Source organism: Melampsora larici-populina (genome assembly GCF_000204055.1).
Source record: "Melampsora larici-populina 98AG31 unplaced genomic scaffold MELLAscaffold_38, whole genome shotgun sequence".
Lineage (NCBI taxonomy): Eukaryota > Fungi > Basidiomycota > Pucciniomycetes > Pucciniales > Melampsoraceae > Melampsora > Melampsora laricis-populina.
In genome coordinates, this window is record NW_006768802.1 from 33,585 (window position 1) to 45,876 (window position 12,292).

General features: G+C 39.4%; 1 protein-coding gene across 1 annotated transcript; it reads left to right on the forward strand.

Annotated features, from left to right (window-relative positions):
* Nucleotides 1-9,550: 9,550 nt before the first annotated feature.
* Nucleotides 9,551-10,702, forward strand: MELLADRAFT_90480 (uncharacterized protein; the record flags this gene model as incomplete). Its single annotated transcript, XM_007413616.1, has 4 exons — nt 9,551-10,330; nt 10,390-10,425; nt 10,491-10,495; nt 10,669-10,702. The coding sequence occupies 4 exons, from the start codon at nt 9,551-9,553 to the stop codon at nt 10,700-10,702; spliced, it is 855 nt and encodes a 284-aa protein (XP_007413678.1).
* Between the last annotated feature and the right edge of the window lie 1,590 nt (nt 10,703-12,292).

Sequence of the window (12,292 nt, forward strand, 5' to 3'; positions counted from 1 at the left end):
CCAAATTATGTCCAAAACTAGCAAGGTTTGGGCAGAAATGTTTGAATATTCACAAAGACACCAATTTTTTTCCAATCAATTTGGTAGTCACAAATTATGAAAGCCACACCCAGGATCTACAATTTTCATTTAGATGCTATAACCATTGCGGCAAAGATTTATAAGCTTTTCTTGCTTTGCTGATGGGGACTGTGATTGCTGTACCTTGGTCATTTTTGGACACATACCGCCCATTCCAATGTGTACATTGTAAATCACACATTCAGCATTTAGAATGCAAAGAAATTACATATGGTGAACCAAAATTGACAATTTTATTTGTCTCACAAGATTAATGACTAAATAAGTGCCAGTTTTGGACAAAAGCTGGGTTTCTGACCTGATATACACTGCTGCCATAACAACATGAAAAATATGCAAAATGATAGGCACATGCAGGGCTATGCAACCCTTATTTTTTCATATTTCTCTGACCCCTTCTGCCGTGTGTATAATTTTCTATGTTTGCCTAATTTTCTAAACTCAGCGGTAAATTTGCAATCTGGTGTAGTGTTACAAACTACAGATAAAAGTTAAATTGGGTACCACAATTAGTTCAGTCTATCCGATCATTGATAAGCAGATAGAATCAATAAACATCATAATGAGACTCACAAAAGGAATAAGATCACCAGTAGTATCAGAAAAGTCGAGTCCAGCTAAGAAACTAATCGCTTCTAAAAATCCAAAATGTGAAGGGGAAAATTGTTTGTTTTCATAAAGGCAGATAGAGAGAATTGAGATAAGTTGATTACTTACCAAATCCTTTGGAATGTACTTAATGAATTGTTGGTCGCTGAAATGATAACCTGGGAGCTTTATTCTGGTGAGTTAATTATTGAAATGAGATGAATAAAGAATAACCCAAAGATCTGAAAGATCCAGAATTGAATGGATTTAAGAAACGATCGATCAGTTTCCAAGTCAATCAAGTATAAGAGTAGCATGATGATTCTACTAACCTAAGCCGATTCCTAGCACAGAATCCAAGTAGTGAGACTTCGTTCGATAGTTTGATTTATGGAATGAAACCAAGAGAATAAGAGCGAATAAAAATATTTAATATAGAACTTCCTCCCTGAGAAGGCCGAATTCTCCCGGTTCGTAGCACGGAGTCCGACAACAAAGGAGAAAGCAGCTTCAATCTGCAGGTGGAGAGATCTTGTGGCGATGAAATAATGATTTGGTCCTTCGCGATTCAATGATCGCAGGTGGAGGCTGCTGGAGGTAGTTTGTTCATTTGAGCTTACGCGGTATCCGGATTAGGTCTGGTTTGTACCACCCGGCTCAAGCATGGGTTAGGTTTGGGCTTGTATGTTTAAACCATTAAAATTACCATCCCTACTTCCATCTCTTTGCTTTGAATCAGACAACGAACCCCAACCTCAGATAAACGAACTTCCTTAAGATGGACCTTTCTCATCAGTACGACAACTTTACCTTTGGTCGGTTCAACAACATTCGTCACTTCTATACTCGTGATTACCATATGGGTGTCGGGGAACCTCTTACACTTGAACATTTCAACAATCACAAACGATATCCAAACCATGAACGAGTAAGTAATCAACTGTTTCGAAACCATGTTGCAACCTCGCGTACTAATACTAATATATCTCATTATCTAGGCGCAACCTCATACTTGGGATGGAGAGACGATGGAGAGGTATTGGTCAAACTTTTGACAAGATTATCAAGTAAGTAAACAAATATTCCCAAACTTATTAATTAAACAGTTTTTGGTATTGAACTAACCAATTATCTCCATATGTAGCCTGAAGATCATCCACAACAACATCCGGTCGCTTGCTTGCAAGAAAAAACAACTGCAACGCCTTGCTGCTCAACATGCTCGAAAGACTCAAAACCGTCAACTTGCACCTTCTTTTATCATTCATTTTTAAGAATTGACCACCACATAAGCAATTAGAAAATGATAAAAGTTTTTGCCTATATTCTATAATTTTAATTGATTTCAGATGTTGAAATCAATTTGATTGAATTATGAAATCGGATCAAATTGAAATTTTACTTGATTTTTCTTTGTCAGTCTCAATCTTTCATTGAGACTTACTTATGTAGAAAACAGCGGGCTGAGAGAGTGAGATAAAGTGTCCTATGTGAGAATATTATTAAAGTCTCACGCATATGTGAATATGTTTCACATATGCGTGAATATGATTTTGATATGTGAAACATATTCACGCATATGTGAAATGTAATCACGCATATGTGAAAAGTATTCACGCTTATGTGAAACATATTCACACATATGTGAATTTATATGTGTGCTTCACATATATGTGATCCACATTCACGTATATGGGAATATGTTTCACATATGGGTGAATATGTGAAACATATTCACGTATATGTGAATTTATATGTGTGCTTCACATATATGTGATCCACATTCATGTATATGGGAATATGATTCACATATGGGTGAATATGATTCACATATGCGTGAATATGTTTTACATACATGTGAAATGTATTCACGCATATGTGAAACATATTCACCCATATGTGAATTTATATGTGTACTTCACATATATGTGATCCACATTCACATATGCGTGAATATGTTTCACATATGCGTGAATACACTTCACATATGCGTGAAATGTATTCACGCATATGTGAAAAATATTCACGCATATGTGAATTTATATGTGTGGATCACATATATGTGATCCACATTCACGTATATGGGAATATGATTCACATATGGGTGAATATGATTCACATATGGGTGAATATGATTCACATGTGAAATGTATTCACGCATATGTGAATCATATTCACCCATATGTGAATTTATATGTGTGCTTCACATATATGTGATCCACATTCACGTATATGGGAAGGAATATGTTTCACATATATGTGAACTATGTGACTGTCCATCACATATGTGTGATGGCAGATTACGTATGTGTACCTCTGTCACATGTGGGTGATCTTAGATTTCACGTATATGTGAAATCTGATCATCAAAGTATTGGGGTGAACGAATTTTCAACCAACACCCCTACTTCTCTACCCCATCAAATTGAATTCTTCATTTTTCACCTACCTCAATTCCTCACCTCAAGATGGACCCAAATACTAATACGACCATTAGCTCTGACCCTACTGCCGATACGAATCCTGCCGATAAGAATCCTCCTGATACGAATCCTGCCGATCCGAATCCTACCGATACAAATCCTGCCAATATGAACAGTGCCAATAACACTTCTGCCGATTCTTCGACTAGTGCCAATCCAACTCTTCCTTGTCCTCCTGCAGGAGGATCCTATGAAAGCAGCGCGGCCGCTGAGATATTTCTCAAGAAGTTTGCCCAGTCGAATGATTACGCTTTATCATCGATGGATTCAAAGGCATGGTTCAAAAAATGGAAATGTATCCAAGGCCCAAATCAAAAGCAACTGCAGAAGCTAGCGAAGGATCCACACGCCTCGATTCCGACTTGTCCTTTCATAGTTTCCGTAAAATACCAAACCAGTAGCAAAAAGTGGACGATCGTTATCGATCATCCTAATCACGATCATGGCCCCATACCGAACTTGAAACCACCTAAGCTCCCGTCTCTGGTACCCACTCAGCCTAAGAAACGAAAACAACGAAGTGATGCGATTGTTCTCGACCTTACTCATGAATCTGAAGACCCCGACGAAAGTGATCAAGAAGCTGTTGATGATTACAAGACCCTCAAGAACATGATGAAGAAGTTTGATGATAAAACCCAACGCTTGCTGATCAGAAAATTCATACGAGATTGCGAAATCACCCAGGTGCTTTACGATTCAACAAAAGACGACCAAGTTTCAGCCAAGATTGTGAGTTCTTCTTGTATGAGTGCGAATGTTTGTGATTAAACCTCTCAAGCATTTGTTCCTCATGTTTCTTTGTTTGATATGTTTTAGGAAGGAAAAAAGAAGGGCGAAGCGAGCATCATATCCCGATCACCCAAAGATGAAGAAGAAGAAGAGGATGGTGAGAAGGTTTGTTTATAATTTTTATTTGATCAGTATTGAACATCAGCTGGGTATCTGATTGTTTCTTTAATGTCTTTTAGGAAGTTACGAATAAGGGCAAAACGGGCATCATATCCCGACTACCCAAAGAAGAAGATGGAGAAGAAGACGATCCTGGCACGGTTAGTTTCTAATTTTTGTTCTTATAATCTTTGTTCGATTAGTATTGAACATAGTTGGGTATCTAATCCTTCTCCGTAACGTTTAGAAAGTTACGGAGAAGGGCAAAGCGAGCATCATATCCCAAACCCCCGAAGAAGAAGATGAAGATGAAGAGGACGCTGGCAAGGTTAGTTTCTAATTTTTATTTGTTCAGTATTTTACATTAGTTCGGTAGCTGATCATTTCTTTAATATGTTGTAGAAAGTACCAAACAAGGTCCAAAGCGTCATCGAATCCCGATCATGCAAAGAAGACGAAGTGGATGCTGGCAAGGTTAGTCTATAACCTTTAATCGATCAATATTTTATATTGAATAGCTGATTGTTTGCCATTGATAGGGAAAAGCCACTATAGAAGACAATGGAGTTAGGCCTGAAAGACCTGACTCCCCCCTCACCTCGCAGGGGGAGGATCCGGATCCAACCCCTGTCACCACTCGAACTCGGCATGCGGCTCGTGCGGAGAAGAAGGCGACCCCGTCTGATAATATAAAAGATGGAGGTCGTGGGACTCGCAAATCTGTGAGAGTGATCTCACAAACTTTGGATGAAAATGTAGGTCCGCTTTGAATGTTCAACTTTTCAAAGCTCTCTTTTCAAAGCTCTGACAAACTTACTTTTGGTTTGGCAGGATCTCCCAGTAAGCAAGCGCCCGAAACGTTCTGAGATGCCAAAAAAACCTGCACCGGGGTCGAAAAATTTGGAACCTGTAAGTCTTGTTTGGAGCTTTGATCAGTCTCCAAAACTTGCAATCATCAAATAGGATTTGGCTAACATACCTATTAGTTTTCGCTTGAAAACATATCCGCCACAGCACAAGAACAACGTGAAAGACAAAAAAAAGAAAAAGAAGAAAAGCTCTTAAAGGCCAGCCCAGAGGAACAAGTGTTGATTGTGAGTATCTAACCTTCAGAGTATCAATATCACGATCTTTAATATACTGACATACCTGGCCTGGCGTTTTTAGAAGTGGGACTTTCTAAGAGAGCTGCCTAGGATGCTCTATCCTTTTGTCAAATCAGCAACAAATGTCGAAGGGAACGGACTATGTGCTTTTGCATCTGTTGCGGTGTCACTTGGACGTCCTGAAAGCGATGCTGTGAAGGTGCGAGCGACAATGGCTAGCGAAGTACGAGCCAACTACGAATGGTACAAGGAGCATTTGCCAAGACTCAGCGCATCCGGCACGACTGTCACCCATATGTTGAATATACTGGAATATGGCAAGAACCACGCACCACGAAGGTTGTGGTATCCAATGCCCGGTGGCTGTTGTGTTATAGCAAATGCTTTCAAGAGACCAGTCATATCATACTCCTCGGTGGCTACTGCATCATGTACAACTTTACCTTTTTTTTCAGCCCCAATAGGTACTACTCGACCAATCATTCTTGGCGTCATCTGGGATACTCACTGTATTTCTCTGGACCTCAAGTTTTCTCCCACCCTACCAATTCCTTACCTCCATCCGGATTGGCGCACCCTCAGTTCTCCTAAAGCCAAAGATTGGAAAGATTGGTTTGCTGATAATATCGATGTATATAAACAATGGCGCCGGGAATGCTTAATGATCACTCGTCCAAACTGTGAGAAGGGTGTGATCTCAGATGATGATTAATGAGCAGTCCCTTCTTGTTATACCTTATAAGTTCTTGAATAGGTTTTTTAATCATAAATTGAATAGATATCTTGCTTGTGACTTGTTTTTTTCAAAGCTTGTTCTTATTTAATTTGTGATGAATCAGCCTAGTAATTTGAGTCTTCTATATATCTCATGAGATTACTGATGGCAAATTCCCCTGATGTGCTTGCCTTCACATATGGATAGATGAGGTTGTGAGGTCAAAGTCTATATGTGACTGAAAATGACAATCACGCACGTGTGGTAGCATATGTAATGCATGCCGCAGTGTAGCGGTGAGGCTGATTCCCATATGTGTAATATGATGTATTGTATATTAACATGTGTGTTTTGTTATTATAGGGGTGTTTTATTTACATATGCATTGACTAAATTCGCAGATTAGGATTCCTAAATTCGCACATTGGTGTTCACATGTATGTGATTGGTATTCACATATATGTGACTGGAATTCACATATATGTGATTGAGATTTACATATATGTGATTGATATTCACATATATGTGATTGAGATTCACATATATGTGATTGAGATTCACATATATGTGATTGAGATTCACATATATGGAGCTGGGATTGGCGTACATGTGAATCAGATTCACTTATATGTGAATGGCAATCACATACAATTCACATATATTTGATTGAGATTCACATGTATGTGATTAAGATTCACATATATGTGATTGAGATTCACATATATGGAGCTGGGATTGGCGTACATGTGAATCAGATTCACATATATGTGAATTTCAATCACATATATGTGATTGAGATTTGCATATATGTGATTGAGGTTCACTTATATGTGATTGAAATTCACATATATGTGATTCATATATGTAATTGGAATTCACAGTATTCACATATATGTGACTGGAATTCACATATATGTGATTAAAATTCACATATATGTGAATTCAGATTCACATATATGTGATTGAGATTAACATATGTGGAGCTGGGATTTGCGTACATGTGAATCAGATTCACATATATGTGAATGCCAATCACATACATGTGATTGAGATTTGCATATATGTGATTCAGGTTCACTTATATGTGATTGAAATTCACATATATGTGATTCATATATGTGATTGGAATTCACATATATGTGATTGATCTACATGTATGTGAATATCAATGATTAATATTCACATACAGGTGATACACTTTCACCTAAGGGTGATACACTTTCACCTACGGGTGACTGGTTGGTGTAGGTGTGTTTTGTATTTACGCATAACTCAATTCACATATATGTGATTGAAACCACATATATGTGATTGGATTCACATATGTGTGATTGGATTCACATATGTGTGATTGGATTCACATATGTGTGATTTGTTTGGATTGGCTTGTTTTGTATTTGCACGTGAATCAATTCACATATGTGGCATTGGGATTCACATATGTGTGAATCCTTGGTATAGGTGTATTTTTTGTATACACATTCCGTGGCAATGACAACATTCACATGGGTGTGAATGGGATTCACATATATGTGATTGAATTTCACATATGTGTGATGCGGATTTCCAATATTGTGGCTGACCTTGACATATTAGCCATTATATAGTGGCGGACGGCGCTACAGATGTTTCCATGCCTTTTCCCAATGGAAGCAGCCCTCAGAAATCACCTTGAGTCCGACGCGTCGGGACGGCGGCGCGTCGGTGGGTGGCGTTACGGCTACTAGCCGCTAGGAACGGCACTTTTCCTACCGGCTTATACTCGTGGGGTCGGGTAGCCACAGGTGGATTATTCTAATCCCCTTGATTGTATTTCTAGTTCCGCACTCTTTAATCAGAAAAAACCCAGCACAGTCGAAAAGTAATGAGAAAAGAACAATAGAGAAAGAGATCACCCCCATACCTAGTTCCGCACTCTTTAATCAGAAAAAACCCAGCACAGTCAAAAAGTAATGAGAAAAGAACAATAGAGAAAGAGATCACAAAGAAGAAAGAGAGAAACGGAAGAGAGTTTGTAGAATCTAGAGATAATAGCCCTAACTGTCACAATCCGTGATATCTGTCACACTCTCCTGTCACAACCTCTCTTACACCCTCCCCACCTAAAATTCTTCCAACCCCTCCTCAAACATTCCCCACTACTAATCCATTATAATCCCAATGAATAACTAACTTTATATAAAAAGAAGAAAATCGAAAAAAGAAAAGAAAGAAAGAAAACAGAAAAAAACAAAACAACACAACACAAAACTCAAAACCAACACGTCCCGTGCTACTACGCCATTGACCACGTCCTAATCCTTAATGACTGTCCGCCTTGCCTGTGAAAAGAACACAAATTGTCCGGTGCTCACACAAGTGGCCAAGGTAATGTTATGAAAACAATAAAGGGAAGAGAAACCCCTCGGACTGGTGCATACGTAAGGAGGAGAATTACTTGCACCAAGTAGTTCCTCGCCAAAACCTCATTCCATCACCTCCGTGTCCGCCATCTTGTACAACTTGCGTTTTGAAGTGTGGAAGGTATCATGTGTCTTATCACCGTCGGGTAATTCGAGCTTGAAGTCCCTGCCGTCGTTGAGTACACTCACAACTTGATAAGGACCGTCATACCTAGCCCGTAGTTTAGCAACCTTGCCTCCCACCACCTGAGACCTATTCGCACTGTCTACAAGGACTAAGTCTCCCTCCTGCGCACCCAATTCTCCGCCCCGTCTCTTATTGTCACTACTCGAAAAATTAAGTTTTCCGGGCGGAACACTTAAATGATTTATGTCACTAAGTGATATTCAGAACACAAATACCCCCTACCACTCAATTCTGGGGCCTAGAAAACAAAAGCCTGCGAAGCTGTTCTTTTCGTAACAAATCCCACTTGTATCCCCAATGATTAAGCTTCTGAAACCTGGCTTGGATCATCATCCTTTGTTGTAAATGGCCTCTTTTAAATTCACCATGAACCGGATTACTCTGCGGCTGTTTCTCGTTTGTACGTCGAAGCCTTCATGGAATCTTGATTTTGTAAACATATCTTTGTTGGGCTTTGTTATCTAGAGTGACCTGTTGATAAGTCCCGCAAAATCCCCACTCAATGTGGTCAATAGAAATAAATTCCGATGTAAGTCTCCTTTCATTCCTTTGATTACAACCCTTCACAACCTCGTATATCTTCTCAATTCTTGTGAGCCCCAAATCGAACGACCTGCATGAATAAGTTGGACCACAACCAATTATAAAATTTTATGCTACATCAACACAAAGTATGCACAAGTCATATTTAGACACCAGTGCAGAAAGATGAACCATTATTTGATTTGTTCTTCTATCCGGCAGTACTTTCTTCTCGATACATTTTCAGCCAACACCTCTCTAATTTGATGCTTGAATTCCTGTGGATTTTCTATTCATTCCGCTTGAACCAGACTCGATACTATTTTTTGTGAACTTTTATATTTCATTTGGTTGGTTTCTCCAAACTATCATATTCTAACTTGCTCATGCATGTATTCCTTTATTGATCAATCTGACCTTGAACTTCTTAGGTCGAAGTCCTTCATCAAGCTCAAACTACGTTCGGGTACGTTGGACTGAAGTAAGTAAATATCTCCTTTTCCAGTTCATTCGTACTGATCAATCTCATCCATCAGATAGATATAAAAACCTCGCTTGTCGGGTTCTACATCGTGATGGCCAACAAATCAAACAAGAAGAAGACTTCTCCAAGCAATGAGTCGACTATAATGGATAGCAATACTCAATCAGAGGGTCCGCCACAACCGCCACCACCACCACCACCACCACCAGGTCACTCTTCTTCCAAGCCGCCTCATGAGCATCCTGCAGCTTCGCTCAACTCTACCTACTTCTTGATTCAAACACTACCGGACAACCTACGAGGATTCCTCGATCACGATTATGAAAATAAAAAGGAATCTTACAAATGTATTGATTACTACCAAATCTTGACTCACTTCGATCCGGCAACAAAATCTCGCCCCAACCACAAGAAGGCCAAGTTGATTGACGAGTTCTTGGTGAAAGTTCTGCCTCTCATCAAGCCGTACCAACTGCCTGTGCCACCGTTACCGATGCAGACTGAACGGACTACACCGAGGGACTTCAACCCACTCTCTCGAAGAGTTTGTCGACAGGATCTTGCAAACGTTATCTGGGAATCCGATTCGTCTGTTGTTATACCTAAGGCAGCAACATCAAAGGGTCTACTTCATCTGTATAAAGAGCACGTCGACAAAGATCTCCGGATCCCTGGAGACACCAAATACATCAGCTCTCCCAAAGTTGTTAAACGCCTTGAAGTCAAGAGCCTTCTCATGGAAGAGCTTCGACTTAGCTTACAAGATCACGCTCCACATTTCTTCATTCACTCCATTCCAATGACTCACACTGTCCTTGTAAACCTCTACATAAAATTTGTTCTCGAAGAATCTGTCCAACCTGGACTCTTGGTACGCGGGTTTCATTACTCGCTCTTACGTGCAGCCCCCTAATCTGGTGCTCAAGTTAGTCCAAAGTTTCTTCATCCGTTTTGAATCCTTCACTTGTGAGAGTTTGTAACTAACCCTCCTATATAGTCTGCTTAGTTTGATGCTTCCCGATTTTGTCTAGTTTAGGTATGTCCATCTATCTCTATGTGTGTTTCTTGTATCACACTTATCTGACTCCGTGTCCATTTTCATATTGGTGATATGAAAGAATCTCATATAGTCCCGTGTTTGTGTCTTTGTGAAACAGCCGTTCAATTTCCATAGCTCATACTGGTCAGACTTGTTTTCCTTCATGTAAGCCTTATCGTTCCCCTGTTGTTGCTGGCCGAATGATGACAGCAACTCACGTAACTGACCACCTTGCATCTTTTTTTTAGACAAACTTCAGCATGTTTGAGTCTCAACTTGAGCATCTCACGTTCTTTTATATTGTTAAGCCATGTGTCATTTCCAACTACTCTTTAACTCCCGATCTTGTACTTTTGTGGATTGAAACAAACCCTTGTATCAGCTGTTTTGATTTAAGATATATATTGTATGTGGATAATTGAGAAACTTGAAGGTCTTTGAATGTGGATATAACTCCATCTGAGCACCCAGCAGAATTGTCTTTCTCACCCACCGTAGCTCTTATAACGTGAAATTTCTTCTTTCATTTCTTAACTTTTGTGGACTCATACTCTCACAGCATGCCATTGGGCGCAAAGAAAAAGCAGACCCTTCATCGCGTAAAATGTGTATGTCGCGCATATGATTGTTATCTTGGTCAATATGTTGACGCCTCTGGGATAACTCAAACTGGAGTGGAAGTCTTACCTGACACACTTGCAGCCCACGAACTGGCTGACCAAGCAGCACAAGCCACCTCCAGTCTTTCTAATCAGAGAACAGCAACAACTTCTCGTGCAAGCTATCATACAACAGGTCAAGATACACTTGTTGGGACTATATCACGCCTGAACTTAAATTCTAGCAATCCTGAATCTCCGTCCCATCGCTCTAACTCTCATTTGTTCTCACACAGTGATCTATCTCAGGTGACTCCTCTTACTACACAAGATGTCATCTTTACCAGGCGGTAAAGAAAACTACTGACATAGAAAAGTCCTGAGGAAACAGGAAGAGAGCTAAAAATCTGAAAAAATATGCACCTTGTTCCTAGATGTTGGGGCGTCATGACGAGTATTTTTTTGTATTTTACACACAGATATTGGTTAATGTACTAACAATAAAGGCTGAGAATCATCAAAAACCCACCTGTAACAATACCTGAAATTTGGCCCTTGACTTTGAAGACAGGATTTTGGAATCTTCAAATATCAATAACTTTTGAAGTTCTGGATCAAATCACTCGATTTAAAGTGCATTGCAAAGGTGAGCCTTTCCTCTACATTTTTCATTGAGACATCATATCTGTAGCTGGTCTAAAAAAGATCCTACAGAGCTATTCATGCAGAACTGTTTGAACATATGTAGAGTGTTTAAATGACTAGATAGCACCTTACTAACATTATGAAGTGTGAAGGAGAATAGTTCAGCTTTTGAATGAACCAAAAATCGAGTTATTTGGAGCAGAATTGCAAAAGTTATTGAAGTTTTTAGACCACAAAATATTGTCTTCATACTCATGACCCATATTTCAGGTATTGTTACATGTGAGTTTTTGATGATTTTCAGCGTTTATTGTTAGTACATAAACCAATATCTGCGTGTAAAATACAAAAAAATACTCATCATGACGCCCCAACATCTAGGAACAAGGTGCATATTTTTTCAGATTTTTAGCTCTCTTCCTGTTGCCTCAGGACTTTTCTATGTCAGTAGTTTTATTTACCACCCAGTAAAGATTACATTTGGTGTAGTGTCAGCTGGAATTGGTTCTTGGCTCAGATATCAAGACTCACATTGATTTCAACTTGATTT